The sequence below is a fragment of the Corvus hawaiiensis genome, chromosome 18 (genome assembly GCF_020740725.1).
Source record: "Corvus hawaiiensis isolate bCorHaw1 chromosome 18, bCorHaw1.pri.cur, whole genome shotgun sequence".
Taxonomy (NCBI): domain Eukaryota; kingdom Metazoa; phylum Chordata; class Aves; order Passeriformes; family Corvidae; genus Corvus; species Corvus hawaiiensis.
Window position 1 is genome coordinate 10,671,169 of NC_063230.1, and position 18,186 is coordinate 10,689,354.

An 18,186-nucleotide genomic window follows, 5' to 3' on the forward strand; every position below is an offset into this window, starting at 1 on the left:
TGCCGGGGCCGTGGCTGTGGATGGGGATGGAGGAGGCGCCCGGCTGAGCTCCTGAATGCCCTGGAAAACGAGTGCCGAGGCTCCCTTCGGCGAGATTTCAAGGAGAGGATTTGGAATACACAACATCAAAGGGCATGAAAGGGGAAGGGAAGAGATGGCTATCGGGAGACAGGTTTAACCACATTAAAAGAGTCGTCGCCCCCACTGAGACTTTTGCTCCATCCGGCTTTGATCCATTTTTTATCCATATTTCCTTTCATTTCTCCCCTTTTGTTGACACACGGTGGGGGAATCAATACCAGAGTGAGTGACACTGAGACATGCTCTGCTTGTTAATCCCACACCCGAGCGCGCTCGGAGCCGCAGCCCTGCCTGGATCCGCTACTCCCATTCCTGTCCCTGCTGCAAGAATTGAGCAGGATTTGTTGGATCCAGCACTCGATTCCCTCCCAGACTGATTTACAGAGGGCTGAGGACAGGATGTGCAGGAAGTCTGAGCAAAGAAAAGCTCCCTGCGATCATTCCTCCACCTGCCCTTGAGCTGGGCACTCCCAAAACGAGACACCTCTCCAAAATCTGCTCTCCTGAAAACTCACAGGGCAGAAGGACTTTCAAATTTTTTTGGCCAAGAGCCTTCTGACACTCATCGGCCTGCGCCCACAGGGTCATCTATAAAAGCTGGAAGGGCATTAAGGTAGATGGAGATGAGGAAAGAGAACACCAGAAAGAAGGAGAAAAGAGAACTCACTGTAAGTCATGACAGCATCTATCCTTTTAAAATAATTAATAAATGATTAATGGCATAAATTACCATAAGATGTGTTATGACATGCTGCAGAGACGTTTATAAATGTCTATGGCTTGGTTTATGGCAGCCTTTGTGCAGCCCTCATAAATTGAAGTGTGTAAATCAATGTGGCTGCCTCCAAAATGGGTTAGAGCACGTCCTAAAATAATTTGCAAGGGATAAGGCAATTTCTGCTCGCCCGTATTAACAAAGTCTCTATAAATACAATCTTCATCCAGACTCAGCCTGTTATAATTCAGTTACTGTGGTAGACACTCAAGAGATGATAGCATTAGTGCTACCTGAAGCTGTCCCTTCGTGGTGTCATTGGGGACAACGTGCCAGTGAAGGAGTCACCCACGGGTTCTTCCTAAGGAGCTGGCATGAGGTGACACCCAGCAGCCCCTGCCCTGTCCACATGTGGCAAGGACAAACCTGCTCCAGAAGCCCCCACGGGGCAGGACACCAACATCCCCCATCCCACCGTGGAGGAAGAGCAATGAAATCTTGGAGCCCCCACAGATGAACAGCCTCGGGATGAACATCATCCCCGCACACCTCCCCATTCCCTGCATCCCGAAAACCCCTGGTCCCCACTAGGACACGCTCCCTGCCCGCTCCAAGCACAGAAACAAGGTGTGAGGGAAGCAGAGGCAGGAGCCCCCGTACCTTTGCAGGCTCCAGCAGCTCCCAGGTGGTAGATTCCGGCCAGGATGCGCCACACGGCCGCCTGCTCCTCTGCGGTGATGCCCAGCGTGCCCATGGCAGCCCGGAGCTGGGAGAAGGCCACCGAGGCTCTCTGCTTGTCCTCGGGCTGCAGGGGGAGACAGCCAGGGGATGTCACTGTGCTGGGCACTGTGCCCGACAGAAGGGAGAGCGAAACCATCAGGACAGCAAGGAAAGACAGCAAGGGGTTCTCGGAAAATTTGGACAAAGTGGAGAAGCCGCTGGCAGGTTCCTCGGGTGCCTGGTGTTAGGAGCAAGCTGGGTACACCACCTCATCGGACAAGGACACGTAATTCCCACTTCAGGAGTGTCTACAGAGCAGCAGCTGGAGATGGATGCTTTATATCGTGGAATCACCAAATGGTTTGGGTTGGAAGGGACCTTAAAGCTCATGTCGTTCCAAGCCCCTGCCATGGCAGGGACACCTTCCACAGCCCAGGTTGCCCATCCAGCCCCGTCCCCTCACTCCTCACCAAACACACCTGCCCAGAGCTGAGCAGCTCCCGGCCACCAGCAGGGCCTCACCTGCCACCTCCCACCACAGACAGCCCCTCCTGCAGTCCCTGAGCTGGGGCTGCTCCGTGGCACCAGGAGCCACCGGCTCCAGCGGGCAGCATCCCTCCTTGGCAAGGACCAGGGAAAACCATCCGTGCTGGGATGGCAAATCCCCAGCAATCAGAGTTGTGAAAGGAGGGGAAAACCCCATCTCTGAATGCAAGCCTGCTGCATCAGCAGGGTGAGGACTTCGCTGTGCCCTCCCTGGAGCTGCTGCTCCAGCAGGAGATTCCTTTGGCTGCCGAGGCGGAGCAGGAGCTCCCTAATGAAGATGGAATATTGGATTCATTAATAGATGATGTAACTGCAAATTGCTGCGATTCATCCCCGTGCTTTGGCTCGTGGACAATCTGCTGGGGCTCTGCAAACAGCTCAGACTAATGAGGGGCTTGGGGCTGGGAATCAGCTGTGGAGCTTTAACCCCTAAAATTCACCTTCTGGGCTGCCCAAAAGGATGCTCTTGCCGCTGGGAGTTGCTGCTGCAGGGGAACATTGGGTGTAGGTGACCCTGGAGCAGCAGGATGTGTTCCCAGGGTGGCTGTGGCATGTGGAAAAACCCAAGCAGAGATCCCAGGCAGGGCAGCCCCAGTCCCAGCAGCTCCCCTGTGGCTGTCAGAGGGGTGCTGGGGGCTGTTCAGGCAGCCACTTCCTCACATCTCAACATTCCCTCTCTCCCCTCCATGCTCCCAGCACAGTGGCATCATCACGAGTCACCCACCCAGCAGCCAGGGACTCCTCTAACTGGGGGTGACAAAGGGGGTGCCCTGCAGCAACCCACGGCAGAGGGGCACAAGACTCCAGCATTTCCCTCTCCCTACCTTTGTGAACGGTTTGATCCCAAAGGAATTGCTCTCAGCCACCTGGTGCAGGTGCAGCATCGTCCTGGGTGTAGCACAGAAAAAGAGAGTCAAGCTCCCCCCTTGCCTGCCCCCAGCACCCCCAGCCCCCTTTACAGCACCATCGGAGGGACCTGGATGGGACAGGCCACCACAGCACTGCCCTGTGCAGGGACATGAGCTGGCACACCAGGAGCCTTCACTGGGGACACAGCTTGGGTGGAACCAGAAGTGAGAGGGAAAGGGACCTCGATCCCATTTATCACCCCAATTTCAGCTTTAGTGGAGGGGCAAAAAAGCACCAGGAAACACCTCCCTTTCACAGAAAATCTCTCTGTGTGCAGCAAGATCCCTGCAGCCCCACTAATGCAATTGCTCTCACAATCTCTCATCAGGGGGGTCTCAAAACCATTGATGGAGGGAATTTGGGTATAAAGGGGGAATCCCTGGACAGCCCAGGGCTGTGGGAGCCTCACACCCACCTCTCTGCCACATCCAGCCCCGCCAGCAGCAGAGGGAAGATGTTGAAGCTGCTCTCTCCGTCGGGCTGCTGGGCAATGCGGGCCCTCTCCAGCAGCAAGGTCTGGGGAGGGAAAAGGGGACAGGGAGATGAGGAGATGCTCCTGGGACCTGCCAGGGAGGGGCTGGATTTCTCCTTGCAGGGACTCAGCTGGATTTGGGGGCTGTGCAAGCAGGAGCTGAATCATGCCCCAGGCACCAAGGGGCAACACTTCAGTGCATGAGAGCAACACCCATGGTCCCTCTGAGCTTCCAGAGGTCTGGGCAGTGCCGCAGCCCCAGGAAGATGCTGCAGGATCGGGGTAAGTCATTGCCTGGGCTTAAGATAAGCCCAGCTCAGCTCCAGCCTTGCCGAAGGTGTTCAGTACCAGCACTGGGGCCAGGAATGAGTCTCTGCAGAGCTGGGGGTCCCCATCTCAGACTGTCCCATGGACATCCCAGGATGGTTCCAGTGGTACTAATGGGGACATCTCCACTCCTGCACAAGGACAGCTCTCCCGGGCCACCGGCTCCCTGCGGGTGCCCAGGGCAGAGCAGGGACAGCAGTGGGAAGCCCTGGTGCTCCCCAGGAGCAGACAAGGCTCCAGCCCTCTCCTCCCTCAGACAAGGCCCAGAGGCACGGGCAGCTCTGATTAAAGAGCCTTTGATAAGAGCCCTGACGGTGATAAAAGCCCTCTGAGGCTCAGCTCCAGGCGGCCGTGAGGTGCTGCTAATGAAACGCTGAATTATACATTTCCTCATCAACATTTCATCTCAGCATTGCCCCGAGCTCCCTGCCAGGGATGGGGACAGGCTGGGGGACCCCGCCACGCTGCTGACAGAGCTTCTGCTCAGGGGCCACTTGGTCACCCCTGGTTTAGGAGCAGGGAGGGGAGCAGGGAGGGGAGCAGGGAGCAGAGCGTCGCTCCTCATGCCCAGCCTGGCTGGGAAGTGCAGCACAGGCGTGGCTCATCCCCACCCCAAGGACCCCCATTTTCAGCCACAGCCCTCCCATCCCACCAGGTGACAGGTACCTGGAGATGTGCAGCAGTGACCTGGCCGGTGGCACTGAAATCCAGCGACAGGACCATGGAGAAGCGCGTGGAGCTGCTGCTGTGGCTGGTGGTCACCGAGCCAAAGGCTCCCAGGACTGTGAACATCGCCTGGATCTTCTCCACTGCAAAACCACCACCAGAGCCCCCTCAACCCCCCTGCAGCTCTGGAGGAGTCATCTCCTCCTGCCTCACCTCTGCCTGCTCCTCCCAGGGTCTGTCCCAGCACTGGGGAACTGGCCAGGCATGGGGCCAACATCCCACACCGGCTGTACGCTGACAGGAAGGGGATGTGCCAGCCTGCCCAGCCTGCCCACTCCGTTCCGGGCCACCCCTCAGTCCTTTGCGAGAGCACGGTGTACCCAAGAGAGCTCCAAAATCCAGCCATGCCCTCTGAAGCCACTGCCTGCTGAGCAACGCTCCCTCCTGCATCACCAGTAACCCGAGCAGGTGGGAAAGCACTGCCCCAAGCACCGGAGTCATTCGAGTAATTCCCTCCTGCTGCTCACGCCGGTGTTTGTCAAAACAGCAAATCTGTTGAGTCTGGGACGGGGACAGTGACACTCGTGGCCACACTGGCTGCTTAGGAGCCACCGCAGGGGAAACAAATTAGGCCACGATTGGTGTGTTTGTGTGCCCCCAGCCTGCCCCCTCCATGTGCTGCCTCTGCCCAGCATCCAGTGCCATCCCTGCCCATACCTGAGACCCTGCCCCTACCCGAGATCCTGCCCGTACCCGAGACCCTGCCCCTACCCGAGACCCTGCCCCTACCTGAGACCCTGCCCGTACCTGAGACCCTGCCCCTACCTGAGACCCTGCCCGTACCTGAGACCCTGCCCCTACCTGAGACCCTGCCGTCCAGGCTGCCCGCTGTGCCCACCAGGTACTCCAGGGCACTCTGGCAGCACCGGGTCCTGCCGGCCCCGCTGTGCCCCAGGGGGACGATGGCCTGGTCCTGCCGCTGCATCAGCAGGTTCCTGTAGGCTCGGTGTGCCAGCGAGCAGATGTGCGGGGGAAGGTTGTCCCGCTTGCCCCTGGGAACCTGCAGGCAGGGAGAGAGTGGCAGAGCACATCCCAAACAGGAGAAAATCCTGAAAGCATTCACACCTCAGGGTGCAGAACCCCCGAGACTGTGTCCTCAGAGCACCCCCAGCCCCAAGAACCAAGCACCCTCAGAGCATTCCTGGCCATCAGTATCTTCAGAGCATCCTCCTCCCAGAACATCCCCGGTCCTGAGTGTCCCCAGAGCATTCCCAAGTCCCAAACGTCCTTAGAGCACCCCAAATCCCAAACATCCCCAGAGCAACCCGGGTCCCGAGTGTCCCAGAGCAACCACAGTCCTGAACGTCCCCTGAGCATCCCCGGTCCCAAACGTCCCCTGAGCATCCCCGGTCCAGAACGTCCCCTGAGCATCCCCGGTCCCAAACGTCCCCTGAGCATCTCCGGTCCTGAACGTCCCCTGAACATCCCCGGTCCCAAACGTCCCCTGAGCATCTCCGGTCCTGAACGTCCCCTGAGCATCCCCGGTCCCAAACGTCCCCAGAGCGTCCCCGGTCCCGAACGTCCCCTGAGCATCTCCGGTCCTGAACGTCCCCTGAGCATCCCCAGTCCTGAACGTCCCCTGAGCATCCCCGGTCCCAAACGTCCCCAGAACGTCCCCGGTCCCAAACGTCCCCGGTCCCAAACGTCCCCCGAGCATCTCCGGTCCTGAACGTCCCCTGAGCATCGCCGGTCCTGAACGTCCCCTGAGCATCCCCGGTCCCAAACGTCCCCAGAACGTCCCCGGTCCCAAACGTCCCCAGAGCATCCCCGGTCCCGGCTGTCCCCGCACTGTGACGGTCTCACGGTGCCATCTGCCGGCCCCGCCGCGCCCGGCGCCCTCCGCCACTGTCCCCAGGGGGGTTGGTGGCCGCTTCCCACGGGAGATCCCGCCGCCCCAGGTCCCCTCTCTCACCTTCGCGGCACTGCCGGCGGGCGCGGGGCCGGTGGCGATGGCCACCAGGCTGGGCCCCGCGTAGGTGCAGGGCAGGCGGGCGCGGAAGCGCTGCCGCAGCGTGTTCATGACGCTGCACTCGTTGAGGCTGATGAGCGCCGCCAGATCCTCGGCCTGGTCCAGGCTGGGGGGGTTGGTCTGCGGGACGAGAGGCAGAGACCCCTCGAGCTCTGCTGTCACGGCAGGGCTGTGCCAGCCCCGCTGGCACCGCGACACCTCGGGCACAGCCAGAAGCAGAAGCATCATTGTGCCCGGGCACTGTCCTGCACCGGGACTCTCGTCCCTGCACCAGCCCAGGCTGGGGAGGGGGCTCACCCTCTGCACGCTGTCCTCGTCCACCTCGGTGACAGTGCCGTCCTCGTCCCGGCGCACTCTCACCCTCCCCACCGGCAGCTCCGGTGTCCCCACGTCTGGCTTCAGCTGTGTGGCTGAACGAGAGGCTGGTGAGCATCCCTGGAGTGGGGCAGCCCAGGGCAGAGCTGGCTGTGGCGTGGGGAGAGGCCAAGGGGCCAAATCCAACCCCGGCCCCAGCGGGGCACAGCCGGGCACGGCACCCGGAGCCTGCCCTGCTCCCGACACGTCTCATCCCCGGCGCTGGAAAGCCAGGGCAGAGGGAGGAGAGTTACCGAGCGTGAACCCGTCCTGCTGGAGCAGCCAGACCTTTTCTGCTTCATACCAAACGTCTTTCGGAGCCTGCAGGGAGGAGAGAGGGGAATTGGGCAGGAGCAGGAGGAAAACTGAGCTGAACAAAATTGCCTTTGCCCCACGGACAGGGACAATTCCACACTCCTGCCCCTCTGCTGCCCATCCAGGCCCGGGGCCACCTTCCTGCCAGGCCCGGCCCAGCCCAGGGGAACGGGAAGAGCTGCATGAAACCAGAAAACTTCATCAGGGCCCCAAAACCCCAGATAACACCCCGACACATTACCTGGTCCTTGTCCGTGCTCTCGCCTGATGCCTCTTTATCCTGGTCCTTTTCCGTGTTCTTGCTCATCTCTTTGCTCTTTCCCGATGTTTCTTTATCCTGGTCCTTGTCTGTGCTCTTGCCAATCCCTTTGCTCTCCTTCAGCATCTCTTTACCCTTTCCCAGCTCTTCCTTCACCTTCCCCACCTCTTTTCCCGCATCTGTGGACTTCTCTTGGATTCCTCCTGGCTCCCCCTTGAGCCCCTCTGACTTGCTTGTGGTTTTTTCAGGCTTTTTGATCTCCCTTGGCTCCTTCTTGCCACCTCCAACATCTTTCTTCATCTTCTCTGGCTCTTTCCTGGCTGACAACAGCTCCCTCTGGGCTTTCACCTTGGCTGGGGGCTCCTCGTGCCTCGGGAGCGTCCCCTTCTCCTTCTTGGTGCTCTTGGGGACTGTCCCCTTGGGCGTATCCCCTTCCTTCACTGGGACTTTGTTGCCACACTGGGAGCCCTGGCTGGATGCAGGGGCTGGAGCTGGGGGGCTGCCCCCCAGGCAAGGGTCCTTAGGGGTCTTCCCAGGGCAGAATGGCTTTCCCACCTTGGGAGCCCCTAGACGAGGGGTCTCTGATGGTTTGGAGGAAGCCTCTGCTGTTTTGGGAGATGTTTCTGCTGGTTTTGAGGACGTCTCTGCTGGTTTGCAGGGGGTCTCTGCTCTTTTTGGGGGTGCCTCCACCAGTTTGGGAGCAGGTGCTGCTGTTTTGAGGGATGTTTCTGCTTTTTTGGGGGGTGTCTCTGCTGGTTTGGGGGCAGGCACTGCTGGGCCAGGTGCAGGGGCCGGGTTTTTGCTGAGGATGGTCCCCGGCACAGCCTTCTCAGGGGGCAGCTCCTTGTGGGGGGCGGCCGTGACCCCCTTGCCCCCCTGCCCCTCAGCCTTCAGCCCGTTCCGCAGTGGCCCCTCGCTGGCCCCCCCTCCTCGGGCAGCGGGGCCGTCCCCGGCTCGGGCCTCGCCGTCCCTCCCCACGGGCTGCCAAGCAAAGGAGAGGAGCCGGCTGTGACACCTGGGGACACCCGGGCACATCCAGCCCCCCGGTGCTGCGTGGGGTCCCTCAGTGCTCACCTCCTCCTTGGTGCCCACCCTGCTCTCCTTCCTCCGCCGTGCCGCCTTGGCCTCCTGCTCGGTCTCCCGCACGAGCTGCTTGATGAACCCCCCTGGGATGACCGACAGGAGCAGGGGGGGTGCAGACGGGGGCGGCCCCCGGTCCTCGTCACGGATCTGTTTGTGGGAGCAGAGGTGGGTCACAGGGCAGGCACAGAGACAGGAGCCAGCACATCCCGTTAGTGGCAGCAGCACCCTGCTCAGGCTGAGGCACTGCCCAGGCTCCCACCGAGGCCACGGAGCACCCGTGGGCACCACGCTGGGTCAGGGATGCTGTGGGAGCAGAAGAACTGAGAAGAAAAGCCCAGAGAGAAGTGCCCAGGTTGGTGCAACCCCTGAAGGCTGGCACAGCAGGAGCCCACGAGTGCTGCCAGCTCTGCTCTGTGCCAGCAGCCCCGGCACGGCCACAGGAGGAACCATCCTGGCTGCAGCCAGGCAAGAAGCAGCTCCAGCATCACCGCAGCCACATGCAGCCCTGCAGGTCCCTCCAAGCCAGGCTCCAGGCCAAAACCAGCCCCACTTCCTGCAGCTTTCCCAGCAGCAGCACCAGCATCAAACCCTGCGGCCACCTGCCAGGCTCACCCAGGCAGGCAAAAATCACTCAAACCAGAACACTGAGGCTGTGAAGGAGCCCAGAGCCTGGGGGTCAGAGCACAAGGGAGTGCACAGGGAGCTGTGGGGATGCGACCCCGGGGGCTGCTGCAGTGACACCCCCCCAGCACTGAGCCCCCGGGCAGCCCGAGCACCCAGCCCCGAAACACCACCAGTGCCAGCCTGGACCGAGACTTCCCTTCTGCTCCCAGAGCGCGAGGCGCGAGGAGATGGCCATGGTGGCGGCGAGGCAGGACGGTGCTGTGCGGAGACACGTGGGGACACACCGCGCAGAGAGAGAGGAGAGAGTTAGCCAGGGGCTGCCGCTGGCCCCAGAGCTGTGCCACGCCGGCAGCACCGTGACCTTGCCGGGCATTGCCCACCTGAGCTCGCCGCACGGCAGGGGACGGGGTGGTGTGGCAGTGTTAGGGGGGACACGGCCACCAGCGGCCACCTCCAGCCCTGGCAGCGATCAGGCAGCGTGGCGAGGTGGTGGCACACAGGGTTGGTGGCACGGGGGTGACGGTGGGACCCCACGGCCCCAGGCTGGGTGGCCGCAGGAGCCCGTCCGTGCCCCACTTGGGGCTGACCCCGGCTTCACCTGTCGGGATCATTCATGCACCGAGCGCGTCGGGGCTCGCCCGGCCCTGCTGCGCTCCCCGGCAGCCGCATCTCCTTGTACAGTAAAGAGCAGGAGCGCGGGAGCGGCCAGGAGCGGGCTGGGGAATGTCACTTGCCTTCCCGGGCGGCTGCCCCGAGCGCCACGTGGCCTCAGGGACCGGCGCTGCCCCCGCGCTGTCCCCCCGGCCGGGCTCCCCGGCCCCGGCAGAACTGGCCCCGATGGCACCGCAGAGCCCGGAGGGGGCGAGCGACAGGGCATTGTCACCCCCCGGCCGGAGCGGGACCCTCCGTCCTGCCCGGCACACGGGGAAACTGAGGCACGGAGGGGACGTGCCTTGACCAAGCACCCAGGATGGCACCGGGAGGCCCCGGGACCACCAACACCAGCACTGCGCTCCCTCCGCTCAGGATGCAGCCCCAGCTGGGCCGCGGGAGCTTGGGTCTGGTCCTTATTTGGGACCCGCTGCCACCCTGGTGCGTGCCACGAGCCGAGGCCATTGAGGGGTCCCCAGCCACCACCCTGCACAGGGCAGGGAGCACCGTCCCCGTCCCCAGCCCCGCTCCCATCGCTGCCCTGCCGTGCTCCTTTCCGCAGCACAGCCGCCCTCGGAGCCGGGGCTTGCCTCTATCGCCATCCATTCCCAACTAAAAATAACCCTCCCGGCCCAGGGGCACCGACCGGACCCCGACTCCCACCCAGAGCCCCCCCCCCCCCCCCCCCCCCCCCCCCGAGCGCCGGTACCTGATGGGGGCGGTGGGAGCAGGGAGCTGATGTCCCACACCAGCACCGGGCTCCGCGGGACCCCGGCGAGCCGAGAGCGGCGGCGGCGGCAGCGCGGGGAGCGCCGAGAGGGTCAGCAGCCGCCTCCCCCCGCCCCCGCCGCGGTGGCAGCTGAGGTGACACATGTCACTGCTAAAAATACCCGCGGCGGTGGCACCGGGGCCTCGGCTGGGGAGAGGCACCGCGGGGCCCTCCTGTTCCTTGGCCTCTGCACCGGCTGGGACACGCGTGTCACCTGTGCTCTCCTCAGCACACGTGTGTCACCCGTGCCCCCACACACACACACTGTTTGTGTCCCCCCCCCGGTGCACACCGCTGCACCCCAAAGAAACGGGGCAACCGCTCTGGTTTGGTGTGAGCCCGTCCAGGGCACTCTGGTGCTGCCCGAGGGGACGCTCTGTGCTGGGAGCCCAGCACGGGGCTCCCCAGAGCACCCCAGTTCCCCCCGCCCTGAGATGGGGCCGAGCTGGAGAAGGACCTGAGAACAGAGCTCAAAATAGCCCCTGGCACCAACACCAGCGTGGTCAGCACCCGGCCAGGGCAGGTGGGAGGGGAGCAGCAGAGTGGACACGTGGTGACCACATGGGGTAAAGGGTGACCCCCCGGGCCCAGCAGGACCTGTGTCCCACATGCCCCAGCAGCCGACAGCCAGTCAGGGTACAGGTCACCAGCTCAGGCCAAGCTGAGCTGCAAAGGTGCAATGTCCCCACCTCGGCTGCTCCACATCTGACACACCCAGGGCATCAACACCCACAGCCAGAACAGCTCTGGAGTGAGAAAGGAAATGGGATTGTCACTGTGGAGTCACCTGGCAGGAGTCTGAGGGTTGGCCCAAGCATCTCACCAACCCCAATTCCACCCGGGACAGCACAAGGACACGCAGTTTCTATGATCCTTCCCAGGTGGCACTGCAGAAAGCCACCCTTGGTCACCTATCACACAACTCCAGGCCCTCCTGGCACAGCCAGCACCGCCGCAGCCGCAGGACACGGCCGGTGTGTCCCTCGGAAAAACCAGGACAAACGCAGTGCACAGGGCTGGGGGAGTGAAGGGACTTACCTGGCAGCGGGGCAATGGGGCGTGGGCTCCCTCCGGCTGTGCCCTGCAGGCAGCTGCTCAGCCCAGTACAGCCCAGTACAGCCCAGTACAGCCCAGTACGGCCCAGTACAGCCTCATGGCCGGAGCGGCAAGGGACAGGTGACACAGAAAGAACGAGGCGCCGGCACACACGCAAAGGACAGTTTTTATTGGGGTCTGGTCGTAGGAGAGCAGTTGTACTGACCAACACACAGAAGCAGCTTAGCTGTGCCAAAATAATCCGTTAAAAAAATACTGGCGGCAAGAACCGAGGGTGGCACACCCGCCACGACGGGGCTGTTAAACTCCGGGACAGTCCGTGAGGAGCGAGGCCACAGCTCACAGGCACCGGGACCCTCCTCCCCACAATAAATATGGAAAGAGCCAAGTACATAAAACAAGGAATGATCTCATCGATACAATATCTAAAGTTATTTACAGATCCTGGCTTTGCTTACCATTCATTACACATTTTGGACAGGTTCTCTTTTCGATCGTTTCCTTCATCACGAGTAGCTGTTCGTGTGAATCTGCTCCTTTTTGTTTTGAAGGACCTAGTGAGGCACTGGGAGTGCTCACAAATCCCCTCTCCGAGGATGTTCCTGCTTTATTCTGTTTTTCACACGCATTTTTTGTGCCATCTCGCCCACATCTACTGTCTGGGAGCAGGCAGAAGATGCCTGCTACCAACAGGAAAGCCTCTTCCCAGCCCATACCTCAACCCATCTCCTTTTCCAGCCTGGAAACACATCGTGTCACACAAACCCAGACCAGACCTGGCCCTGGACAAAGCCACCTTCCTGCACCTGGCCCCAGGTTCTCTGCCAAAGCCCTACCTGGACACACCCCAGGCCAGCAGCCTCAGCACTGTCCCCACCAGGGCACCTTTGCAGGGGTGACATTAAAGAGCCACAATGCCACCAGCACAGTCTCACCCACCACCAGCTCCCCCCTCCCTCCAGGAACACCTCAGGCTACAGCTCACCCCAAAATCCAATGGGATCAGAGGGGGAAACGGGAAAGAAGGCAGAGACTGCTCCAGAGTGAGCACAGCAGAGATCCCTCCCTGCCCCAGGCAGCTCCTCAGCAAGGAGAGAACTTCAGCAGCAGGAAAATGCCACATTTAACCCCGGAAAAGCCACGGGGATCAGCCCTGACCAGAACACACCTCCAGCCCCACCACGGCAGAAATTCAGAGCAGGTGGAAATTCAAGAGCACACGACGTTCCACCTCGAGTATTCCTCAAACTCACAGGCCATGCTCGCAACTGGAACTATTTTTAGGAACTGATAAATTTAGGGCTGTTTCTGTACTTCACTGGGGATGGGCGTGCCGGGGTTGACTCTGCAGATGTGCCCAGATGTGCCCAGCAGAAGCAGCTCCTGGAGCAGTGGCACCACAGGGGGGTCCTGCCTGGGGGTCACCCTCCCCACACCCCCGAGGGACAGTCCCTGCAGGGTCCCGGGGCAGCCACTCCCCTCCTGGGATGTGACACGAAGCAGGGTCCTGCCCTGGCCCTGGCTATGGGACAGGCACTGCTCCTGCCTCAGGATCCTGTTTTTTAGGATCACTGATCCCCCTCAAACACCAAACCCAGCTGCAGTAAGGACGTTTTGGGTCCAGGCTCTCCCTCCGCTCACTCCTTCCCCTCGGAATGATGGAGCTCTGCAATTCCCTGATGGCTGAGCTGGATCAAACACCAAGCTGACTCCTTGCTCCAAATTAGGTCATTAGTTCTCATTAACTCAGCACAGACTCCTGTGAATAAAACGCTTGCTCTGGGAATGCTGAGGGATAAAGGGGAAATTTGGAAATACCACATTGAGGGGTGGATTTGCAGGAGCTTCCCAGGTGTTTTTGCATTCAGGAGCTACCTGAGATGGTCCTGACAGAGCCTGGAGTCCCTGTGCTGGGAGAGAAGGGCTGCACAGCCTCAGGGAATCTATCCCCACTTTGCCATGAAAAACAGAATAAAGCTGGCTGATCCTGCTTGAAAGGAGCTGCCACTTCCATACACATACGGAGCAGAAATTCTGTGGAATGTCAGAAGTTGGAGAAACATGTATTTAATAAATAATATAAAATGCTTTTTCTGTTAAAATAGAATTCTCGGGTTTATACCTATAGAGCATAGCAACCTTTACATAAACAAAATAAAGCTGAGTCTGTGATGATTAGTTTAACACAAAATAAAAATACAATTTAACAACAGTATTAAAACAGCCAATGTTCCATCCACACAATATGTACACCATGGAATAGAAACTAACAAGAAACAAAAGTAGATTATCTTGAAACTCCTCAGACATTTGGATATACATATCTTCTCTGTATATTTTAGATATCTTCCTTTTTTTTTTTTACAATATTAAAATTAATACTATGCTTTGTCAAAATACGCTTTTCAGATTTTTTTTTTCTCTTTAATTCGTAGAACTGACTCATTCCTTTCATTAATCAACACAACTAGAATTATTTACTGTCTACTGTACACTTCAAACAGTCCTTCCTCCAGGGATATTTCAGGTGCAAACACCTCAGAGGCAGAGGAGCTGTGTCACTGCCACGTGCTGGGAGGTGACACCGCCGTGCCAACGGCCACGGGACATGGATATGGACGTGGAATCAAGGAACCTGGTCCTAAAGCTGACCAGCTGCCAGGGAAAGAGCAACTCAGAGCTCCAGGGATTCCACTCCTCATGAGCTGGTTCACTGTAAACCCGAGGGATGACGATGCTGAGTCACCCCAGAACTGGGGCTGGTCCTGCTCAGGGAACATCCACCCTGAGAGCTCCTCTGGCCACCAGCAGTGTCCACTATGGGCAGGAGCACAACCAGAACAAGCCTTTTTTAGCACAAAGCAGCGTTTCCACCTCCTCCACACCGGGCTGCAAACACCTGATATATCTCAAAGCCAAACCCAACCTCACAATTCAATTTCTGGGTTTTCACCCCTTGATGGAAGTGGGAGAGGCAAAACTCCCGCTGCGTTTCCAAAGAGGAGGTGCTGAGTCACAGAATCATGGAATATCCTGACCCACAAGGATCATCAGAGTCCAACTCCTGGCCCTGCTCAGGACAGCCCCAAGAAATTGAGGGAAACTCGAATGTGGCTAAGCCCAGGTCTATCCCCAGAGCTGCTCTCCCTACCTGCCAGGCTTCCCTTCCCAGACACACTTCCAGCTATTATTAGCCTGCTCCAAGATTTTTTGAAGCCTGCTGGGGGGTGGGGGAACATACCAGGAATGTCAATCCCAGCTGGATCCACTCCAGCATTACACCAGCTTCTCTCACAGCAGCATTTTGGGAAGAATCCGTGAGCCTGCAGCTGAGGCTCTACTGGACCAGGGACAAGAACACAAAAAGCTCAAACACAACTAAGAGGAAGAAGTTTTACACTTGGAGAAGCGGATGGCCAACACTTGGATGAAGGATTGGAAAAAAAAAACCACAAAAAACACCCCACAGTAAGTGTTTCTTTAACAGGTTTCATGAGTTTGCAACATAATTACCGAATAAACGAGGGGTTCCTAAACACACAAAGACCCTCCTGCAAATTAACACCACCAGAAATCTTTGTCCAAAACAAAAACTTCAGAGACCCTGCTTCCTACAGCAGGAAGGAGCAGTCTGGGGCAGTATCCCAGATTTTTCTGGTTTGGAGGGAGCAATTCCAGCTCTCCCTCCACACCAGCACATCCAGTCACTTCCACAGAGAGCCCTCGTTTCTTACTGGGATCCCAGCTTCGTTCGGGAGTTTGTCCCTGTGATAACCTCTCCTCTCCTAGCTGCACAGTTGGATACAAGTCAAAAAAATACAGCTACTTTAAATTGTCAATAAATCAGCTGGCTAAAGAAATCCAAATCTTTTCCTGCCCCTCCCATCGGGATGGGGCAGCAAGGACCAGGATAACGAGGGTATTCCGGGGCCATCCCAACTCCATCACATTCCAAAATAGATGTATTACCCTAAGTCAATACACAGCCTTCATTTCATACAAAATCTCTGGGTTTGAGGCACAATTTCCCAGCTGATGACCTGTTCCTCCCTCCCTGACATCGGCACCGGAATCTGCTGACAGGGAGTGAGAGTGAAACCCAGCCATGGAAAATAACTGAAGGAGAAAAATGGAACTGATCAGGGACTAAGAAAGTAAAAACAAGTTACACAAGAACTGTGAGCAGGTTTTTACACCATCTGAGGGAGATTTTTTCTAAATCAAGGAGGAAAATACGAGCATTGCATGGTATTGTAGGGAAAGCTGAACCACAGCCAGCGGGATGGGACTTTTTCTATCCCAAACACTTGTTAAATACCACACACAGAATCATGGAATCATTTAGGTAGGAAAAGACCTCCAAGATCATCAAACACAACCTTTGACCAATCACCTCTGACACTGCTCCTTACAGAGGAGCTGAGATGCTCAACAGGAATGACAGAGAGGCTGGTACTCTTTATACAGAATAATTTGGAAAATAAATGGGGGGGGAAAAAAAATCATGGAAAGGAACCACTGACTCACTGGGGGTATTTTCCAGAATGCATTTTCCCTTTGGTGCAGCCCCAGGTGGTCAGTCAAGGTTTGCACAAGCTCTGCAGCAAACCCAGCCCCCATGTAGAAGCAAATAGAGCCACTTTTACTACTTTTCTCTAAGGAACTCTGTGGTGATCTGACACCCACACACGCTCGACAAACCACGCACAACTTCTGCTCCCACTTACACAGGCACAGCTCCACTGTCTTCAGGGACTGGGAGAGTTGTACCTCTGTAGCTGGGAAGAAAAACCTTCTCTAAGGTGTTCACTGAATTGGAAAAAAAGCTAAGTTCAGCCCTGACCTCTCTCTTACAAACCACCACAACACCCAGGGCTGGAAGCTGTGTCCCAGCTGGAAGCTGTGGGGCAGCTCAGGATTTTCCTTTCCTTCAGCAAGACCTTCCACCCAACACACCTGATGCCCCAAGCAGAATTACCATAAACCCAGCATTTGATCAGCTCGTTCTGTCAGTTCCACTCTCACTTTTCCCACACTGGTTTCAATGTGGGCAGTTTGAACTCTTCAGAACAGAAAACGAGAGATCTTTTCCCAAGCTGAGCTGTGATATGTGCACGAACCTCCCGGGCCGGGCTCCAGGGGGAACTGGGGATTTCTGGGGATTTCTATGCTATGGGAACACGCCTGTGTACAGCAGAGGAGGATCCCGAGTCCCAGGACTGAGGAGTGATCCGGAATACGTACCGAGGTACCCACACACACCGGAACCCAGCACATGCTCTACAATGCACTGGATTTGAATCATTTCTTTTTAATTTTTTAAAAAGTGCAGTTGACCTGAAATGGAAAAGAACTGTCTTTATGTTCACTGTAAACTTGTCAAAAGGAATCTGCTCTTTAAAAACTGTGCTAAAATAGTCAATTTATACAACAGAGCACTAGATGAAGCTACCATAAATTCCTCTTCACCAAATTATTACTCTATTGTGTCAGTTATAGTACTGCATATACGTAGAAGAAGCAAAACGGTGGTAGCTACTATTAGTGAGTACAACAAACCCAGGGAATAATTCGAGTTCAACGCTCCCACGAAGTAGCAATAACATTTAAACCACAGGACAGTTAGAATTCAGTACTTTGAAGTGCATCAGAGTCACACTGTTGATCATCAGCAGTATGGAGCAAGGTTATCAGAGAGTCAGCAGTAATGGTCGGGAAGGACACGGCAACACGACAGAGTGAGGGGCACCCACCACGGCCAGGCGGCAGCTCCGGCTCCGTCGGTGCCACCGCGGGAGCGTCACCCAGCCAGCAGCACCCGCGCCAGCCCCGGCCCGGGGCCGCCGAGCCAGGGCACGGCAGGGAAAAGCCTCTTCCTTCCATCAGTAGTTCCAGAGGGACGGAGCTCGGCCGGGCCCCGCCGGGGGTGGGGACGCGTGGGAGCAAGGAGCAGCCTCTCCGCTTGGTGACTTCCAGGGGCAGGGTCTCCCCCCCGCCACCCTTGCAGTCTGCACAGCCTCCGGAGACAGAGTCCTGACGTGATCCCACGCTGTAAACATCGAATTCCTCCTCTTGCGAGCACATCCCGCGTCCAGGACTGCACAAAGTCATTCATTCACAAGGATTCTGGGACACTCTGCAGGTTCACCAAGCAGCTCTCCCTGTGGGGACGTGGTCGGTGTCTCCTACAGCCCGTTGCTGTTCCTGTGGCTGAGCGGGGGCTTCGAGAGCTCTACGACTGTGGAGCGGGATTTATTGAGGAACTTTGGAGCCCGGCGCAGCAACCTCTGGGCCTCAGTGAAAGCCTCTGTCAGCTCTTTTTTCCACTGAACAAACTCGGGGTCGCTCTGCAAGAGACACAGAAGCAGTTTGGCACTTCATCCTACGCGGCCAACAGCATCTTCTCGCTCAGACAGCACTTTAGGGAAGTTATTTTAATTTTCCGAAGGAATGAGCAACTTGGGTATTGCCCACGCGCAGCCCTTGGCTTCTCCATCACCCCAACGAAGGCTGGTACAATGTTTTGAGGACTTGAGCACTTCCCCCTTCCACACAGCAGCTCCCCACAGTGACACATGAGCCAACGAGGCCCTTGGAGCACACGGAGTTT

The 18,186-nt window shown here is 58.0% G+C and overlaps 2 protein-coding genes across 3 annotated transcripts in view; both read right to left on the reverse strand.

Annotated features, from left to right (window-relative positions):
• The window catches only part of MYO18B (myosin XVIIIB), a 56,984-nt gene extending 45,309 nt beyond the window's left edge, over window positions 1-11,675 (reverse strand). Inside the window, exons 1-12 of the mRNA XM_048323171.1 lie at window positions 11,658-11,675; window positions 10,461-10,610; window positions 8,468-8,623; window positions 7,376-8,374; window positions 7,074-7,140; window positions 6,763-6,875; window positions 6,409-6,585; window positions 5,298-5,496; window positions 4,437-4,579; window positions 3,387-3,487; window positions 2,887-2,950; window positions 1,457-1,601 (exon numbers count right to left, since the gene is read on the reverse strand). Coding sequence (XP_048179128.1) covers window positions 1,457-1,601; window positions 2,887-2,950; window positions 3,387-3,487; window positions 4,437-4,579; window positions 5,298-5,496; window positions 6,409-6,585; window positions 6,763-6,875; window positions 7,074-7,140; window positions 7,376-8,374; window positions 8,468-8,623; window positions 10,461-10,610; window positions 11,658-11,675 — 2,332 coding nt within the window. The remainder of the gene's footprint in view (window positions 1-1,456; window positions 1,602-2,886; window positions 2,951-3,386; window positions 3,488-4,436; window positions 4,580-5,297; window positions 5,497-6,408; window positions 6,586-6,762; window positions 6,876-7,073; window positions 7,141-7,375; window positions 8,375-8,467; window positions 8,624-10,460; window positions 10,611-11,657) is intronic.
• Window positions 11,676-11,724: 49 nt separating this feature from the next.
• The window catches only part of GRK3 (G protein-coupled receptor kinase 3), a 60,344-nt gene continuing 53,882 nt past the window's right edge, over window positions 11,725-18,186 (reverse strand). For both annotated transcript variants that reach the window (XM_048322625.1, XM_048322626.1), the window contains one exon: window positions 11,725-17,923. In XM_048322625.1, the coding sequence (XP_048178582.1) occupies window positions 17,762-17,923 (162 nt within the window). In that variant the 3' untranslated portion in view covers window positions 11,725-17,761. The remainder of the gene's footprint in view (window positions 17,924-18,186) is intronic.